The sequence below is a fragment of the Capricornis sumatraensis genome, chromosome 23, assembly GCF_032405125.1.
Source record: "Capricornis sumatraensis isolate serow.1 chromosome 23, serow.2, whole genome shotgun sequence".
Taxonomy (NCBI): Eukaryota; Metazoa; Chordata; class Mammalia; order Artiodactyla; family Bovidae; genus Capricornis; species Capricornis sumatraensis.
The window spans coordinates 39,385,820-39,406,339 of record NC_091091.1 but is presented as its reverse complement, the minus strand read 5'-3'; the positions used below and the strand labels follow the sequence as shown (position 1 = coordinate 39,406,339).

General features: G+C 43.4%; 1 protein-coding gene across 1 annotated transcript; it reads right to left on the bottom strand.

Moving 5' to 3' along the window:
* Positions 1-1,576: 1,576 nt before the first annotated feature.
* DENND10 (DENN domain containing 10) lies at positions 1,577-19,618 on the bottom strand. The gene is made up of 9 exons (XM_068961445.1): positions 19,564-19,618; positions 16,780-16,976; positions 15,325-15,404; positions 12,279-12,427; positions 11,230-11,341; positions 9,027-9,127; positions 6,735-6,842; positions 4,517-4,611; positions 1,577-3,037 (listed from the first exon to the last, which is right to left on the bottom strand). The coding sequence occupies exons 1-9, from the start codon at positions 19,616-19,618 to the stop codon at positions 2,861-2,863; spliced, it is 1,074 nt and encodes a 357-aa protein (XP_068817546.1). The 3' UTR covers positions 1,577-2,860.
* Positions 19,619-20,520: the final 902 nt, after the last annotated feature.

The following is a 20,520-nucleotide window of genomic DNA, read 5'->3' as shown; positions in this document are numbered from 1 at the left end:
CTAAATTCCTTGCCATGGCAGGTAGAAGACTGCCACTCCCGCTCCTCACACTGGACTGACATCCATCAGTGTCTCTGAGCCTTCCCACACGCTGTTCCCTCTGTTCCAGGTTAACCTCTCCCTGGGCTTCAAGTCTGACTTGGACGTCAATCACTTTCCTCCAGGGAGCCTTCCAGGATTCACAGGACTGAATTAGGTGCCCCTCCAGTGTGCTCAATGGCACCCCACTCCAATACTCTTGCCTGGAAAATCACATGGACGGAGGAGCCTGGTAGGCTGCAGTCCATGGGGTAGCTAAGAGTTGGACACAGCTGAGCGAATTCACTTTCACTTTTCACTTTCATGCATTGGAGAAGGAAATGGCAACCCACTCCAGTGTTCTTGCCTGGAGAATCCCAGGGAGGGGGGAGCCTGGTGGGCTGCTGTCCATGAGGTCGCACAGAGTCGGAAACGACCGAAGCGACTTAGCAGCAACTTAGCAGCGGCCAGTGTGCTCCCACAGCGCTCATGTCTCACCTAGCACTTGCCACACGGCCATGCCATGGCCTGTTTGCTGACCCTATGCCCCCACAGACGGTGCATCTTGAGAATAAGAACCATTGTCATGGGCATCAAGGAAGCCCCAGGATACGATACACAGGGCACAGTGTAGAATAGGCACCCATGTTTGTGAACTGGGTGGAGGATGTTTCTAACACACCCTGCCCCAAGTCATCTCAGAACACACCTGTGGGGCTTCCCTGGGGGTCCAGTGGTTAAGAACCTGCCTTGCAATGCTAGGGACACCAGTTTGAGCTCTGGTCTGGGAAGATCCCACAGGCCGTGAAGCAACTAAGCCCGTGCTGTGCAACTACTGAGCCTGTGCTCTCGAGCCTGGAAGCTGAAACCACTGAAGCCTGTGAGCCCTACAAGCCCACGCTCCACAAGAAGTCCCCGCAGTGAGAAGCCCTCACGCTGCAGTGGAGAGTAGCCACCGCTCACCGCAACTAGAGAAAGCCTGTGTGCAGTGATGAAGACTCACCACAGCCGAAAAAATACATCTTAAAAAAAAAATGCACCTGGGGCTTTCAGTTTTCCCTAGGCCACAATGACAGTTATCTCCAAATTTGGTAAAAGGTGTTTCACCACAGCCTAAAAGGACAAAACCAGTCAAAATGATCTGCCAGTCAGCTCCACGTAGCAAGTTTCTCCTAAACAAAATGACAAATGTGCAAAGGCTCCAAGTGAAGATTTAGCCACTGATCGATGATACAGTAGTAATGGGAGGACATCTTTTCAAACCTGACACTTGGACCTTACAGTCAGCTCCAGGAAGGGGGCGTGGAGGAGGACCAGGTAAGGAAAGAAGGGCCAAGGCAGGGGTGGAAGGAGCCAGACTGCTTGAACATTCCTATAGGTCTTCGGATAATCCCCAGAGGGTCCGCATTTGACAGAGAGGGTTTTTTCTTTCGTTTGGCTGGAGTGGGGAGAAAGGGCACAATTTATGCCTAAAAGCGCTGAATATCAAAATATTTCACTTTATTTCTATATCATAAATTTGTCATTTCAACAACTTTGATCATGAGCGAATACAGTAATATATGAAAAAAAATGAAGGTGAAAAAGACATTATATTCATTTTCATAAAGTGCAGATTTAATTTTCAATTGTTTGCCCCAGTAAACATCATTTCACTTCACATCCTCCCCTGACACCAACCAAGGGGCTGTTTAAAAATTTTTTCCCTTAACAAATCTCTATCACCCAGGATACATGAAAGATCCAATAAAGACAAGTTTTTCTGCAAACATTTTTCTGGTTAAGATTTCTGAGGACAAGAGGACTGAGTGAAAAAAATAACCTGTCATAATTAATATGAATACATATAACAACATAATTTCGACCCCCCATGCTTATTTTGCAATTTTTAGGTCTCCAATTATGAAAAAGGTACCTAACTAACCGAGAATGGATACCTTCATATGTGGCCAAATTATTTTTACTGACGTTGTTTGAAGATATTCTCTAGTTTTGGCCTTTACAAGAAGTTAATTCTCACACTCCCTCACCAATTATATAAGGTTGCTGTTTCAGTCAGACAGACATTTATATTCAAAATGGGCTGCTTCTCTTATGCTACTACATAAGGACTGGCCTCTTTTTTCAAAAGAATATTGCTAGCAACTAGGTTAATTAAAGAGTACTCATGGCTTAAATTTGCCAAATGCTTACCTCTGCAACAGTATAAATATGGATTATTAAAGTTGTCTACTCAAGTATAAAATCTAGGCAAAACCCTTGTAATATAGGCAAACTATTCAAAGGCTAAGAAAAAAAAAATTTCTTTTACAAGAAAGTGCAACTGCAGGGTCTTTTGAATGATCTTCTAGACGGTTCTGCAGAGAACTTACTAGTTTGGCTCAGAAAGTGGAGTTCCTCATGAGGAATTAAAGTTCTTCCTAGAAGAATTCAAAGCAAACTTTCAGGCAGCTTTCTGAAAATAAATCGTTAGTTTGTGGCTACACAATGAGATAACTGGAACTTGCAATAATGAAGGCCTTCAGATTTGCTGCGATTTGCGGGAGAACTTGACAGAGCTGCTCTGCTCTTACCCGGGGATGACGGGCTTTTATAAAGTTACATAGATAGGTGGTTACAGCACTTTGTAAACATTGAGAGTAGGCATGAAATTAATCAGATAGGAAATCAGAAGTGTTTTCATGTGTGTTTCAGTGCTTTTTCAGGTCAAATTCCAATGCTTTCAAATAAAACATTAAAAATAAAACATTTTCTTGGTTATTTCCAGTATTTTACATAGTTAATGGATAATCATGGTGCTAGGGCTTTAGATCAGTCATCAGTGATACATTCTGTCCCACCGTCAGATTTTCAGCATTTGCTCCGCGGCTGCTAGATGGTAGAGGAAGTTTTCTGTGGCTGGTGGAAATCGTCTTTGCTTTAGTGCCTCATAATTGAGCACTCGCTTTTCTCCATCATCCGAAACTTCTGAAAATGGAGCCAGGTTGGTGAAGATTTCTTTTGTTTTTAGGGAGATATCCTTTAATAGAATAGGAAAATATACAATACACTAGTGTCCAAAAATTTGAATAGCTCTGCAGAAATTTTCCTGCTATTTTTTAAGTTTATCAGACTAATTTTATTTGTAAATTATAAAAAATGCAACAAATTGAAAACCACAAAAAATAAATGTCACGGCTAACTTTGCGCAGCAGCGGTGGTGGGAGTCGGGGGAATATTTTAACTTTTTTTTTTTTAAGTGCACAACTCAGTGGCGTTTTAAGTACTTTCATCATGTTGTGCAGCCATCACCACTACCCATTCCCAGAACTTTCTCATCATCCTAAACCAAAACTCTGTACACATTAAACAATAACCCCCCACCGGCCCCCCTAGACCCTGGCAATCACCATTGTACTTTCTGCCTCTATGAACTTGCCTATTCTATTAATAGATACTAGTGGAATCAAAACATCTGTCCTCTCGTGACTGGCGTATTTCACTCAGCATAATGTTTTCAAGGTTCATGCATGCTGTAGCACACGTCAGCGCTTCATTCTAAGGCTGAATAACATGCCATCATATGTGCACACTACATGTTGTTTACCTATCCGTCCGGTGATGAACATCTAGGCTGTTTTTACCTTTTGCCCATTGTGAATAACGCTACTATGGACACGGGTACATAAATATCTATCTGAGTTCCTGTTTTCAATTTTTAATATAGAATTAACAAATCTATATTAATGCTGTGTTTGGCTCTTTGAGGAATCTGGTATTGTTTTTAGAACAAATCTCTTCCCAGAGTCCCCTCCTGCCTGGGATGAGCAGCCCAGTACCCGCCACACAGGCTTTCCTTCCCCTTCACCGACTGATGTTCCTTTTGGGACGCCGAGTGAGGACTCAGCAGGGCTCGCGTTAAAGTCATGTCTCTTTCCTGGTTTGCAGATATCATTAATTCATTCGGACATTTTTGAATTCTGAAGACATATCAGGCACTACGTCATACATTATACTGAACCATCTATGGATCACTTTTAGTCCATGAAAAACACTGTAATTCAAAACTCAAATTTACACATTTCACCAACACTGTTTTCACTCCAATGTTGACGGTGGAATGGGTGGGTAGTGACCCTCTGTCCAGTAGGACAGTCATAAGAATCTGGGTTCTCAGGACAAAACCTCCCCACCCTTCCCGGCCATGGCTGGATGGGCCACCAGCACTGAGAGAAAGGCATTGCTGGCAAGTGCCCACCAAACCTGTGGCCCCGCCCGCCCCTCGGTGGCTACAGCTTTCACAACAACTGCCTGATGTGGGGGCAGCAGCCCCCTGTATCTGTCTCTCCCTGGAGCCTGGTGACCGACTGGCTCATCTTCATCGGGCCCATCCTGAAGACCTCCTCTGAGCAGCTGCCCATGGGCCTCTCCACTCACTTCACTACGTGGGCAGCAGATAACCTGCCGCTGCCAAGCGGGACTTTTCGGGACCCCGTCGGTGGGAAGATGAAGGCATTACCTGTATTACTTGGCTGTCTGACTTCTCTGGATCTTCTGCCGACTGGACAATTAACTGACCAATTTCTTTATGCAGTTTGCCCATTGTCATGGCCTCTGGTGAGATCAAGAAGAATATGTTATGTGAATGTCTAGACATTTACAAAATGAAAAATAATCATCTACATGACAACCCAAACGACTGTACAGCGGGGATTCTGAAAAAACAATTGACAAGCCCCCACATCTCCATCCTGTTACTACACACAGATGAGATGGTTGGATGGCATCACTGACTCAATGGACATGAGTTTGAGTAGGCTCCAGGAGTTGGTGATGGACAGGGAGGCCTGCTGTGCTGCAGTCCATGGGGTCACAAAGAGTCGGACATGACTGAGCGACTGAACTGAACTGACTACACACAAATACGACGACACAACAGAAGGCAAGGCATGATCATGATTTATATACTTCATGTCCAAAGTAAAAATACACCAACGCCAGACCAAAATTCTGGTAAGAACTTTGTCTTTCTAGACAAAAACCTAATGAAAACTGACTACGTGTAGGTTGTGATTGTAAGCCAAGAGCCTGACTTTCCTGTCCATGTCTTCACAGTTGGGAATTCACGTTTATCTTTCTGGCAGGAATATTGTGAAAGCAGTGCTTCCTGTGAGTTCTGCAGAAGCATCTCAACAATCACGGTGTAAAGGCCCTTAGGAATGAGCCAAGGCAGCAACCTAAGTTACAGTAATTATGGGCTGACCAAATAGTTCGTTCAGGTTTTTCTGTAACGAACTTTTTAGCCAACCCAGTATCTACCTTGCTATTTTCTGCAGCAAGAAGGTTAACAGAGATTTCTGTTTAACACTCGATAGGGACAGACTCCACAGGGATGAGCCCATTTCATTGACTCAGAGCAGCAGGGCACAGCAGGGAGCGACCACGCTTTCTGGTCCTAACGCTTCAGCAGTTTCAGTGGCCCTGGCCACAGCTAGATTTCTACCACTCCAGCTTTACAAAAGGCAACATCTCCTAAAGACCTGATACTATATTTTGAATTTTTCACCATGAATACGTATTATGCTTGTAATTTCCAAGTGAATTAAGAGAAAACAAGTTTTAGTTCTATTAATTGGAGGTTGCTAGATAAAGCCTCACATAATCAGAACCTAGCTAACAAATATCCCTCACTGGCTAGCATTCACCTGCTCCCAATTTTAGGAGAAAGATAAAATGACAACACAAAAGCTGTTACCGGTAATGCTCATCTAAAACCAAGACTTCACAATGTCCTGGGCTCAAAATGTGTAAAACCCAAACCTTTTCTACTTTATGCAGCTGTAATTTAGGATGATTTACAGTTTCCAGAACTGACCCTATGACACTAGGGCACCCTTTTCCTGGTCTTTAGCCTCCAAGAATATTCATTCCCTGGCATTTACTGAGACATTGTTCAAAAAGATTTTCCACACAGGAGTCATATTCAACCCTTCCGTAGTAAAAGATGGCTGCACACTCTTTGATACTTTGTCCATCATGAGGTGGAGTCTAAATTCTTTTCCCTTAATGACCTGCTTAAACAAATATAATACAGAGGAAATGACAGTATGTGACTTCCGAGACTAGGCTGCAGAAGACACTGTGGCCCCCTGTCTTGAATTACTGTTGGGGTGACCAACAGTCACGTGCTGAGAACACTCAAGCTGTGCTAGGGAAAGGCCCCTGTGGTGAGGCCGCCTGTCCACAGCCATGTGAGCAAGCTTGGAAAGGGATCCTCTTCGCCCCAGCTGAGCTGTCGTTTGACCACAGCCCTGGCAACATCTTGATTAAAACCTCATGAGAGACCCTGAGCCAGCACCTCCTAGCTAAGTCCCTCCTAAATTCTTACCCACCAAAACTTTGAGATAATAAGTATTTGGTGTTTTAAATCACAATGTTTAGCAGTCATCTATTATGCAGCGATAGATAACAAATACACTTTGTTTAAACACAAAAGTGGAGAAACGACGAGGAACAGACCATTGATCTTACTAATATATACACACCATACAGCATAAGCACTCACACGTATCCTTAACCGTTAGGTCTACTGGAATGAGTGCTGTGTTCTAGACACAGAAAAATCCATCCAGCACAACAGGTGAGTACTTAAGTATTTAAGCAATGAGAATCAGCCTAAAAAATACAACTGTTTTTGGCTTATATCCAGTGTCAACAATAGAGAACAGAGAACTAACCTTTTGCGAGCGGGGCAATGGTGATCTCACTGTCTGCCAGATTCACAAACACATCGTACAGGTCTGATCTATTGCTCACCTCCAAGTCCACAAATCCAGCGATGTAACCTGTGTTACAGGGAGGACCAGCATTACTGGAGAAGGAGGAAATCACACTGTGAACATACCAAAATGGGAGTGAGTCTAAGAGCTCATCAGCTGCTTTTCTTCTCTGCGTTACTTATCCAGGGCATTTAAGCTGTATCCGTGGTATTTCTTAAGGTGACATTATTGCCAACTGTCTGAAGAAACTCACACACCCCTCAGAATGTCCCCAAATTAGATTTTATGTCAGGGAAGAAGGCTGAAGTAAAGCATCAGCTTTTTAGTTGTCACTATTTGGGTCAAGAATGACAGAGGAGGGAACTCCCTGGTGGTCCAGTGGTTAGGACTCGGTGCTTTCACTGCTGGGTCCCGGGTTCAATCCTTGGTTGGAGAACTAAGATCCCACAGGTCTTAATCTGCGCGGCCAAATAAAAAATTAAGTCTTTAAAAGCGAGTGACAGAGAAAACAGCGTGTAGCAAGGATTCTCTTGACCACTGTCCCCTCCCAGGTCTCTGTTGCCAAGAAGTCACAGCCAAACACTCAGGTTCTTCAGGGATAGCATGGAAGAAACAGCATCATCGTCACCAACTTTAGATCAGATACAATAAACACTAGAGGAATCAAAGCAACTCAAGAATCAGCAGACTGGACTTCCCGGGTGGTCCAGTGGTTAGGAATCCACCTGCCAATGCAAGGGACGTGGGTTTGACCCCTACTCCAGTAAGATTCCACATGCCGTGGGACAACTAAGCCCGTGGGCCGCAACAACTGAAGCCTGTGTGCCCCAGAGCCCATGAGCCGCAACGAGAGAAGCCGCCCCAACGAGAGAAGCCGCCGCAATGAGAAGCCTGCGCACCTCAACTGGAGAGCAAACCCCACTTGCTGCAACTAGAGAAACCCTGGGTGCAGCAGCAGACCCAGTACAGCCAAAACAAATGAGCAAAAAGGAGTCAGCAGACTTTTGGAACTGGTGTTAAAGGTTCTCTGACTTTAGACTTCACAGATCAATACAATTAAAATAAACTGTTTTTTTGGACCAATTTTACTTTACCAAGTGAGGACATTTAAAAAACAATGGCGGTAACAAAAGCAAAAACCTACCACAGAGCACCCAGACAAAGATTCCCTCAGGTATAAGAAAATGTGATATATGATGACCAAAGTCATGTATCAAATATGGTTCATAAAACCATGATTTCTATGATATATAAAATCGTATATCAAATATATAAAAAAAATGATACTGCAGATTCCTGGAGAGAGAGGACACTATTCAGTAAGTGTTCCTGAGCCAAGTTGCTATCCAGATGGAAAAAACTAAAATAGTGAAACTCACATCCTACTTACAAAAATAGTAATTACAGGTAGATTAAAGGCTTAAATGAAGAAAAAACTTTATAAATTTTTACAAGAAAATATAGGAGAATATTTTTCTGCCATTGGGATAGAAATTTTCTTAAACAAAATATAAAAGATAAAATCATAAGTCTAAAAACACCCCAACACATTAAGATTTCTATTCATCAAAAGATACCATGAGGGGAGACTTCCCTGGTAGTCCAGTGGCTAAGTCTATGCTTCTACTGCAGGGGGTATAGGTTCAATCCCTGCTCAGAGAACTAAGATCCCACAAGTCTTGAAACATGCCCCACTTCATAAAAAGGAAAATGAAAATGGTGGTAACTTTTAGGTGATTTTGTGTATTTTATCAATTTCTTTTAATTTTATAATTTTTATTAGAGTATAATTGATTTACAACATTTTATTAGTTTCAGGTGTACAAATTTTTTTAATTAAAAAAACTTTTTAAGGGAAAAAACAACTGGCTGCATTTACCAAAGAAATACTAAATAATCAATACTAAATAATCATTCCCTTTGCTATGTTGTGCTTAGTCGCTCAGTTGCGTCCAACTCTTTGCAACTCCAACGAGTGCAGCCCACCAGGCTCCTTGGTCCATGGGAATTCTCCAGGCCAGAATACAGTGGGTTGCCATGCCTTCCTCCAGGGAATCTTCCCAACCCAGGGATTGAAGCCAGGTCTCCCACATTGCAGGCAGATTTTTACTATCTGATCTACCAGGAAAGGGCAACATTCTCCTTAGGAATGCTCTAAAATTAAAACAAAACAAAATCCTCCCCCAAACAAACAACAACCCTGGTTAAAGCTGAGCTTCTCCTCCCCTCCCCTGGGAGCCTGCTGCCTACCTGGGCACATCTGTAGGGCTTCCAGTTCATCGGCATCCAGGTGCACGTAGGAGTGAAGTATGGTCCAGTCCTGTCGATGCCATACCAGGGCAGGCAGAGTCCTGGGGAATCAAAGTGAGAACACAGATGGCTGTCAGCCCACCCCTGGGACTCTGCCCGTCCTGTTCCCTCTTCTGGGGGAGGAAACTGGCTTCCGGATGCAGAAGAACAAACGCTCACTGTGCCAACACCTCAAGGCTTCAAAGTAAAGTAACGCAGTGTTTTGCTGTTGTTTAGTTGCTCAGTTGTGTCCGACTCTTTGTGACCCCGTGGACTGTAGCCCACCGGGCTCCTCTGTCCATGGGATTTCCCAGGCGAGAAAACTGGAGTGCTGCCATTTCCTTCTCCAGGGGATCTTCCTGACCCAGGGATCGAACTCCCGAGTCTCCTATACTGGCAGGTGGATTCTTTACCACTGAACCACCAGGGAAGCCCAAGTGTTTTGTCTGATAAGCTACAAAAAACTGAAGGTATTAGTTTCAAAAGATCTCCATGGTGGAAAGAAAGTGAAAGTCAAGTCGCTCAGTCATGTCCGACTCTTTGCGGCCCCATGGGCTGTAGCCTACCAGGCTCCTCCATCCATGGGATTCTCCAGGCAAGAACACTGGAGTGGGTTGCCATTTCCTTTTCCAGGGGATCTTCCCCACCCAGGGATCGAACCCGGGTCTCCTGCGTTGTAGGCAGATGCTTTATCGTCTGAGCCGAAAGGAATGATGCTTTTAAAGTGTTCCCCTGTGGTCCAGTGATTAAGACTCTGCCTTCCACTGCAGGGGGTGCGGGTTCCATCCCTGCTTAGGGAGTATCCCACATGCCTCACAGGGTAGCCAAAACAACAGTAATAATAAAGTGCTCTTCCCAATGCCCCACTCTGCAGGCCGCCACAGAAGTGGTCTGGGGGTAAAATCCAAAGTAGGCCCTGCAAGCAAGAAATTTTTTTGAAGCCTCCCATTTCATATTTAAAATTCCAGCCAAACTTGCAAACTACTTTGTGTTTGTTTTTATACGAAAATAAGTTTTCTTAAAAAACTTTCAGTGAGACAGCTACTTCATTCAGGAAGAAGTATGCGTTGAATGCACCTGTGGTTTTGTGAACCCTCTGGTGGCCTACTAGACATCTCAGAAACTGAGGACACTCAGGTTTGCATAAATGTAGAGGAAGAGGGAAAATGGGTGGAAAAACACAGAATTTGGGAGTGAGAGCAGGATAACAATTCTGGCCCCATTACTGTGACCTAAGGCAATCACCATCCTAACAACCGTAGTCATTTCTAGAGTGCACACTATGTGCAAGGCACGTGCTGAGCATGTTACACAAATTATTTCCAATCCTGAAACCAAGCTTATGAGGTGGGTATTACCAGCTTCATTTCACAGATAAAGAAACTGAGGTGTAAAAACATTACATATCCTTTACATGGTCACAAGGCTAAGAAGTTGTCTCCCAGGACTTTACCCCAGGTCTTTCTGCCCAGCAAGCCTTTTTTCTTCTCAGTATCTAACCACTTAGCCTCGATCTGCTTATCTATACACAGGGCAGTCACACTTCCTCCCAGGGTTCTTCTTGTGAGTAAGTCTAATGCATCCAAGTGGCTTACACAACACCTCACATACAGTGAACAGCATAAATGCTAGCCCCTCTGCTTTTACAAAAGAATCTAAGAACGAATCTAAGTTAGATTTGGCAAAGAAAAACAAATCTCTATTTACTATATAAATAAGAGTCTGCGATAAAACATAATGGAAGAACAACTTGCCAAAAACAGGGGTCAGGCAACTACGGCCCATGAGTGCGCTGCCCTTCTTTGCACGCAAGGTTTCACTGGAACACAGCCATGCTCATTCATCTACGCATGGGCTGTCCATGGCTGTTTTTATGCAACCTATGGCAGGTGAGCAATCGGGACAGAAAGCATATGGCTACAAGGCTGGCAAGAGAATGTGTGCAAACTTCCTGCTCCAAAATATTCACATTTCAAAATTTAAAGAAGAATCTGTTCAAACTCAGTGACCTTGAATATGAAATCTAAACCCAAGTGGCATTTCACCCCTAAGCTAACACATCTTATTTATTCCAACGTGCAAAGCAACAGGGCCCACAGTGACACAGAGGACCCCAAAGTGGCTGCCAACAAAGCTTACACTTGTTAATGATAAGAGATCATACCTGGTAAACTCCTGGACAGCTTCTATTTTGGGATGATAGACGACAATTCTTTTCTTTAGCATCAGTGCTGTGTGTAAGATAACAGTTTCCATTCCAAACTGAGATACAATGTCTTAAAACAAAAAAAAATTGTGAGTGCATTAAACATTATATAAGGAAATCAAGTTTTTATCAGAAATAATTCTTATCACATGAATGCATAATTATTTTCAATACAGAGAATAAATTTCGGTAAATGTTATAAGTACAGAAGCACCTTAGTTGGTGGATGGTCGTATCACTCCGTACATCTGCTCCCCAGGATGGGTGCTACAGTAGCTACACCCACTCCCATGAGGGACTGGATGCTGGGTGCAGAGGTGAAGCCAGATTCACAAGAAAGGGGAATTATATGAAGGGAATCACCATCTTTGGGGTCGTGAAAGCTTAAGTTTAAGAAAAAAGGTTCACTGATCCCCCAAACCTACATACACATCACTGCACAAGTCCTTGTGAGAGACAGCTGGACAAACACCTAACACCTCAAGGATGCTTAGATACCATACGAAACAGTGGGATTGGGGATGAGAATGAAGGCAAGCATCGCCCGCAGAATCCTCTTTCTTTCCTTGTTTAAGGACACAAACTCTTGGCTCAGCTCTAGGCTGGACTTTCCAGCAAGGAAAAAGAGGCAGGGAGTTAGACTGGGAACTGGGGCAGGGGCTTTAGCTCCCCCACAGGAAGAGGTCACTGCTAAGATCTAAGGAAAGGAAAACGATGGAAATCAGTGGAGACTTCGACCTGTGAACTTCAGCGTGCAGATGAAAGAACTCTCTATAGACAGTTGGAATCATATGGAAAGAAACACCACACAAGTCTGCATTCCTGACAGAGTTCTAACCACATAAGGAAATGGAGAACTACCTTCCCGCACAGGAAACAAATATGTAGATGAAAACATGTGGAAAGAGGAAGTAACACTCTAATGTGAGACTGTCCTTGGCCTGGGGTTTTGTTATTGTTGGGATGGGTTTTTGTTTCTTTTTTGCATCTTTTTTTTTTTTTTTTACCTTTGATGGAACCTGCAAGGTATGCCTTTCGGGTATCAAAGTCCTTGCTAAGGAAAGAGCCATTTTCTTCACTCTGGCATATACCCTTTGTGAGAACCGCGATGTAACTCTCCATCATCTTAACTGGACTCCCATGCTTCAGGTACATTCTGTGAGAAAGGACAAAAAAGCAAGCGTGCTTCTAGTTAGCATAGACCACCTGGGGTAATGCACCAAGGCCAGGCATGGGTACATTCTAAAGAACCTGAGCCAACTTGCTAACATACTTATGAATGCCTGTATCTTTTCATGACATGGTTACTTCCATAAATTTACTTGGAAAACATATTAGAAAATTAAACCACCACTGGAGAAACCTTCAACAGTTCTGTGAAGTCAGCTCTCGTTACATCTGGGGAGGCCGGGTGAGGTCCACTTAGGCAAGAGAATGAACTAAGGACTTCCTGAGGCCCCGCTGTTCTCAAGAATACTGAATCCTTATCTGTTTTTATGTCTTACATTCACAGGTGGTGTCGTTGGGCATAACAACTCTGTTTTATTGCTGGATTTCCTTTCATAAGAAAGGAGTTTATGCATTGTCCACAGAGAAAGCAACAATTCGTTGTAGAACATATATTTACTATTGGAGTTCTCAGAGGTAGCTATATTTAGATAATCAAGAAATCAAACTCCTCTAAATTTCTGGTGATAAATACACACTAGATACATTCATTAAATTAAAAAGGTCCAGAAAATGCTGACAGGAAGCCGGCTACATTTACAGCTCACATGTGGTATCAGGCCCGTCCCCTGCAATCTCTTCCTGTGAGAAACTAAATGTGAACTCTTCTAGAGAAGCAGGCCTGGGTCTACTTGGGCATTTTAGTAGCTGAAGGTGTACAAAATTGGGATGAACATAAAATAACTGTTTAAGACAGCTCACTTGAAAACTATATTTATTGTAGATTAAGTGAAAAAAAGCATGGGATTTAACTGCTTGTTAAATTTCATCAACTGTCAGTGTTTTAAAATTATTTTTGTGCACACACTGGGGGAAATGAGGCCAAGGATAATGAATATGGTGAACTGTCACGTAGAGAAAACAGTCAACCCCATGAACTCATCCAGTGCTTACAGATGAAGAAAACAGCTCCAGTAAGACATAAAGAAGGCAAGTTCAGGAGCTGCCCTGGGGTGGGGGGTCAGGAGGAAGAACTGGAGACTGGGAACTGGGGAAAGAGGGGACTTAGACTTCACTGTACACCCTTTGGTGTTATTTGCATTTCTTTTTATTATGTGCTTACATTACCACTACCAAAGCAGAGCAGAAAACCAAATGCCACCATTAAAATGATTACATATTTAAAAAATAAAATAACATTTCATTTAAAAAATTAATTGAAAATTATAAAAAGGGGTCATGGCAGTGGGCCCAGATCCCACAGAGGGAATGGACCCTGCCATGTGGGGACTCCCCGCCCACTGTGTACAGCGTGCCATGAAGGGCACCTCTCACCAGAAATGGGAGAGGGCACCTTCCTGCCATCAAAAAGTGCTTTTCTAACTAACACAACATTGTAAATCAGCTATACCTTAGTAAAAATTAAAAAAGCAAAGTGAAAAAGTGTTTATCTCTGTGTGTGTAAAGAGGCACATGTGTTCATGGGGAGCCTGAGTGTGTGTGCAGAGAGCACGTGCGTGTGGACAGGTGCCAGGGCAAACACTTGAGGGTGTCAGCGGGGGGCGGGCACAGGAAGTGGTTGGCATCAGCTTGAGTCCTCATTCCTGTTGTAACTGTGACAGGAGGAGAGAATTCAGAGTGTGACAATGTCACAGCACGGCACAAGCTGAGAAACCCTCTGGGCTTCCTCCAGGGCAGGAAGTACGGTCTAAAGCTACCTGGCCTTTAGAGGCCCAGAAGGGCCCAGAGTATCTCCCAGCGAATTCAGCTAAGCAACCTAATCTCAACTCAATCAAATGAAATGGGAGTCCACCGTCTGTTCAAAAACACCTCTGCAGTGTCTTTAGTTTATGGCTTCCGGATAGTGACCCTAACAGTAACAATCTCCCTTTGCGTCAGTGCCTTATTTGCAGACAGCTGTGTCTATTCCACAGTGAGCCACACTCCTAGAATTTATCTCATGGAGAGCAAGAAGTTTTTATCACAGCTGACTGCAAAAACAGTAAAACTTCATTTTGTCAAAATATACCCTAACTGTAACATTTAGATCATGAGACGGTATTTTTACACTTTGTGTATGTGTGTATACATATATAAAAATGGCAAAAATGCAACCATTTATCAGGCTTATAGTGTGAAAAACAAAAACAACGCTTCTTATCCCGCCCCCCCATAAAAATCTACATACTGGATGTAAACCTGAGGTTAATACATAACACTGTCACTAGATAGAATTATAATTCTATCTAGTGACAAAATTAGAAAAAAAAAAAAAAAGCAAAACCCGAAACCCTGCAAAAGTCTTGTTTAAAGAAAAAGATAATGTCTCTCATATATAAGAGAGATTTCATTAATTTCACTAGATACACTTATCAAGGCAAGAAAGCGAACTAGTATACTTAATTTTTTCAACACTTGTGAAACTGAAGGAGTCCACTTGAATCATGATTAACTAGTTCATCAGTTTCTCAGCTCCTTAGCATTCTAGATAAAAAATATTTTCCTGTCCTTAAGCATAATTCAAAATGCCTGTTAGCCTTCCCCAAAGACTCCCACACACAGACTGACACAGATGAACCAACTTATCACTTCCGTCCTAAGGAAAGTTCCAGCTTGGAAATGAACAGAAGTAAAATGCCAAAAGTGGCAAGTGACTCAAAATACCCAGCACCTACAACAGTTGTGCAAACTGCCTTTTCTCCCCCCATCTATTATTTTCCCTGATAACAGGAGCAGTACCATAGAAGTAAGACAAAATTCCTCTTTAGAAAACAGTGTCCAAACAGAAGGCTGAAATACACTTCCTCATGTAGAAATCTGCTACATGACTATTGAGTAAGATCCTCATTTTTGTATATTAGCATTTAATACAGTTTTCATACAGACCTACACAATATCCTAGTGAAGGCGGCATATTTCTCTGGATTAAAATCTTTGGCGGTCAGAACAATAGAAAAATGAGTCACCTGTCCAAAACAAACAAAAAAAAGTACACTCTTTAAAGACACTTTAATAGAATTAATCTTTATTACTACATCCTAACAAGCCTCTTGTATAAGACAAACCAGCATTAAAAAGAAAAGACCAAAATGTAACAAGTCCTCACTTGCCTCTTTATACTTTTATGTGTATATTATTTATAAATATATACACACATAAAAAATATTTTATGTGTGTATATATACATAAAAATTATGTATACATATATTTAATTTCCTTTTAGTTAGAATTCTTTTCCTCAAAAACATAAAAATATTTCAAATGTCAGAAATGTGAGTTTTTATTTAAAACCCCCTATCCTCATCAAAGCAGAATTAGGAATGCTATATCAGACCTACCACTTAGTGACTATTTTTCATTAATGAAATAGAAGGATGGAAAACAACATATATATGTTTCAGTAAAAATCATACAGTTCCGCAAATATTCAAGTCTCTGTAGGGTGTTATATAGGCTAAAGGGCATTGTTATAACCTTCATTTATTTATATGCCTCGATTACTAGACACACAGATTTCTGATCATCATATACCTGTTATTCCCATTAGTATCTTTTTACAATTCACATTTTCTAATTATTAATCTCTGTTTTGTCCTAAACCTCTTACAGTTTTTAAATTGTTGCCTTCCTGTTTACTTTAAATGTAATTCGTTACATTTAAACTGGTATCCTGAACATGCTTCACACCATCTGGTGACTGACTATAGAAATAGCCCCGAAATGCTAAAAGAAGTCGTCACCCGGAAGCCGACCAGGGGCTCGGACACTCCGTACCAATATTCTTTTCTCTGAGAAACCCTGCTGGTTGTGCAGGACTAGGAAAAGTCCAAAATGACCACACACTTACTGGCTTTTAGCCTGTCACCTTGATGGTGTCCATACCAAATGACACACACACACAAAGTCTACTGAACACACAAATTTCCTCAGTTATCTTCTCTATTCTTAACATCCCCTTATCAAACATAAACCAATAAAAAAGTTTTCTTAACCAGGATAATTATATCCTTCAAAATAGTTTTTAATTACAGAAAATTACTTCTTCCCACTTTTAATCAGAGTCAAGGCTTTGAAAACTCTTCTACATTTCTACTCCATCCAGTGTAACTTGGGAAAAGCTTCTCTATACCAACCACAGGTCAATCAAACAATATATATATATACCAATCAACGTAATGATTGAGAGTGAAATGTGAAAGAGAACATTCCCAATTAAAATCATATATTTAATATTTTCCCAAAACATATTACGAATGAGGAAGTCTAAAGCTAAGGGTTATTGGAATAATCTTACATCACGTAGAATATTTTTCTATTTTGTTGACCCTCCTACAGTCATACCTTTTTCAAAATGGAAGAATCTGGAACTTCAACTGTCGTGATATAAAACCATGTTCTTCTGTACTGACCGAAGACGAAGGGATGGAGCAGTTTGTTTTCATCTGTAAGGCAGCATTTTCTCAGCAGCAGATTCCTTAAAGTAGCTGTGGTGGAAGGGTAACACCACACCCACAGAACTTCTCCATTTGTGTCCTTTTCTACGGTGGAAAGATGGTCACTGTGAGAATGTCAAACAGCAGCAAGGAAGTGAATTGATTGGTTACTTATAAGCACTTCGTGGAATCAGTTTCAACACCCCATTTTACAAAGAAGCCCAGAGCATGTGAGATCCCCCACCCCCATCCCTCAGTTCTCATCTACCTCTCCTGGTCCCATTAGCTAGCTCTCCTGATTTCGAATTTTAGGCCACCTGAAGAAGAAGCTTTTCTAACAATTCATGAGTGAAAATGTAGCTTTAGAGGTTTGGTAGGGTCTTCCCTTGGAGAAGGCAATGGCAACCCACTCCAGTACTCTTGCCTGGAAAATCCCGTGGATGGAGGAGCCTGGTAGGCTGCAGTCCATGGGGTCGCTAAGAGTCGGACACGACTGAGCGACTTCACTTTCACTTTTCACCTTCATGCATTGGAGAAGGCAATGGCAACCCATTCCAGTGTTCTTGCCTGGAGAATCCCAGGGACGGGGGAGCCTGGTGGGCTGCCGTCTATGGGGTCGCACAGAGTCGGACACGACTGAAGTGACTTAGCAGCAGCAGCAGCAGCAGGGTCTTCCCTATCTCCTCCCATACAAATTCTCATAAACTTATAATCACCTTACCTTACAATCTAGTTGGAAGTATGTTTAATAAATACATAGAAAGGGTTTGTTGAAAACTGAAAATTAAGAAAATGAGGAAATCTCTGTTATATAATGCTATGTACTGATAGTATGAAGTCTATATTTAAAATTTTAATAATAATGGTTTACAGTCATACATGAAGTTTCACCAAAGTCAACACCTCAGTAACAAAATAGGAGCAATTTCTAATAAAAACAACTCCAGGCAAAAAACAGCCTAAAATTTAGAGAAACAGTAATTGAACATGTATCAGTAAAAATCCAGTTTTTCATCAACAGACTTAAAAAAAAAAACTTCTATTATGAAAATGTCAAGTATAAAAAAAAAGTAGAGAATGATAAAATGAACCTCCATCACTCAGCTTCAACAATTAGCAACACCTGGTCCTCCTCCGGTCATAAGGGGAAGCAGTTCCACTCAGCCCCATTATTTTAAGCCAATCCCTTCTAAATTCATGTAAACATGAAAATTTTTTTTTAATGAATTGAAAATGCAGCTAGTCATCTTTTTCTTTGCTGATACCAGATAAAGTCTTGGTTTAATTCAGTCTTAACTCAAAAGTACCTTCAAGGACTAAGAAGTCTTAATGACAAGGACTAACAAGTCTTAACGACAATTGCTCAGTCATGAGTGACTCTTTGGGACCCCACGGACTACACAGTCCATGGAATTCTCCAGGCCAGAATACTGGAGTGGGGATCTTTCCAAACCAAGGATTGAACCCAGGTTTCCCGCATTGCGGGCTGATTCTTTGCCAGCTGAGCCACAAGGGAAGCCCAAGAACACTGGAGTGGAAGATGTCTTAGGTACTTAGGTTTTGTTTTGAAACAGTTTTAAAATCACATTAGAAATGAACACAGAATCTGTTCCCAGATAAATGCACTCCTTTGAGACAGTGAAAATAATCAGCAACATTTAGTCACATTTCCACCAGTTTTGCTAAATCCAAGCAACTTGCTTGTGCACTAGGGTTTAGGTATATGTGAAAATCTCTGGAGAATATTTTTGCAAAGGACAATGGCATGCAGAGAACGACAGACGTTCACCTAAACCAACCCCATGCTCACTGTCGCTGTAGGATGGACGTTGCTTCAAAAACCATTGCACAAGTCTCCGGCATGCATTTCCGGCAGCCCAAAGATCCTAACGCACTTCCTTATACATTGATTTCCTCAAAAGAAACTGGGATTCCACCCACTATGATGATATTACATGTTACATGCACGACTTCTCTCTTCGGATGCAGGCAGTCTCCCCTGGTATGAGGTGGGGCTTTGGGGCTAGACTGCAAGGGTTCCCCTCCTGGGTCCACCACTTCCTAGTGTGCCTTCTTGCACAAATGACACCCTGGGCCTCCATCTGCTCCGTGAAGTGGGCATCAAACATTAGCCAGACCCCCTGGAGCCGAGGTGAGAATCAAACGGGAAACAATCGATGCAGAACGCGGAACACCCCGGGCCTGCAGCAGGCCCCGCTCGATCACATGACCGGGGCCAGCCGGGGGCCGGGGTGGCGCCCGTCTCTGCATCGCTCAGAGGGACCCCGGCCCTGCAGCCTCACATACGTGCGGCCTGCAGGCTGCCCTCGGCCTCACCGGGGAATCGCCTGAGCAACTCGGTCAAGCTTTCATGTCCAATCTCGTCTGCAGCCCAGAGCACCCAGGAGGACTTCCCTCATAGAACTCTGGAGGTCTCCGGGGTCCCCCCGCCCTGCCTCCCAGCCCGGGCAGGCCCCAAACAAGGCCGCGGGCGCACGGGCCCAGGACTGCAAGCCCGGCCCCTGCGCCGAGGAGGTCGGGCCCACAGTCCCCAGCCCAGGCCCAACTTGGAGGGGGCCGCGCTCTCCCCACCGCTGGCGGTGCTGCAGGCCTCGGGAGCAGGGGTCGCCCTGGGCCCAGGCGGAGACGGAATTGGGTGCGGGCCTGCGGGGCAGGGTGCCTGTGTCCTCACCGATCAGCCCGACTCCGAGCATCAGCTGAGTGTCCGCAGCCTCGGTAGCAGCCATTTTCCGCCTCAGCCGCCGCCACCTCAGAGCGCGAATCCCAGCTCCCAGCCCGTAGACCCCGCCCCTCCTCCTAACCCGCCCACGCAGGAGCCCCACCCGCTCGCAGGCCCCACCCTCCAGGCCCCGCCCCTCGCCCTCATCCAGGCCCCGCCCCCTGCCCTGAACACACCTCCTCCCTGACCCGCTCTCCCGGACTTCCTGCCTCTCCACTTACTTTCGCCCCAGGCGACTCACCCTCGAGTCTTGTCTCCTGTCTCTAACCCAGATCTTCATCCTCTGCCTCCTCAGTTCAGATCAGTTCGGTTCAGTCGCTCAGACCTGTCTGACTCTTTGCGACCCCATAGACTGCAGCACGCCAGGTCTCCCTGTCCATCACCAACTCCCGGAGTTTACTCAAACTCAGGTCCATTGAGTTAATGATGCCATCCAACCATCTCATCCTCTGTCGTCCCCTTCTCCCGCCTCCAGTCTTTCCTAGCATCAGGGTCTTTTCAGATGAGTCAGTTCTTCGCATCAGGTGGCCAAAGTATTGGAGTTTCAGCTTCAGCATCAGTCCTTCCAATGAATATTCAGGATTGATTTCCTTTAGGATGGACTGGTTGGATCTCCTTGCAGTCCAAGGGACTCTCAAGAGTCTTCTCCAACACCACAGTTCAAAAACATCAGTTCTTTGGCGCTCAGCTTTCTTTATAGTTCAACTCTCACATCCATACGTGACTACTGGAAAAACCATAGCTTTGACTAAACAGACCTTTGTTGGCAAAGCAATGTCTCTGCTTTTTAATATACTGTCTAGGTTGGTCATAACTTTTCTTCCAAGGAGCAAGCATCTTTTAATTTCATGGCTGCAGTCACCATCTGCAGTGATTTTGGAGCCCCCAAAAATAAAGTCTGTCCTTGTT

Coding starts and splice junctions, on each gene's coding strand:
- DENND10 (XM_068961445.1), bottom strand. CDS start 19,618: ATGGCTGCTACCGAGGCTGCGGACACTCAGCTGATGCTCGGAGTCGGG. Junction 9,128..11,229: donor GCTGTCCAGGAGTTTACCAG/GTATGATCTCTT, acceptor TTGATTCCCCAG/GACTCTGCCTGCCCTGGTAT. Junction 3,038..4,516: donor CAGACAGCCAAGTAATACAG/GTAATGCCTTCA, acceptor ATTCTATTAAAG/GATATCTCCCTAAAAACAAA.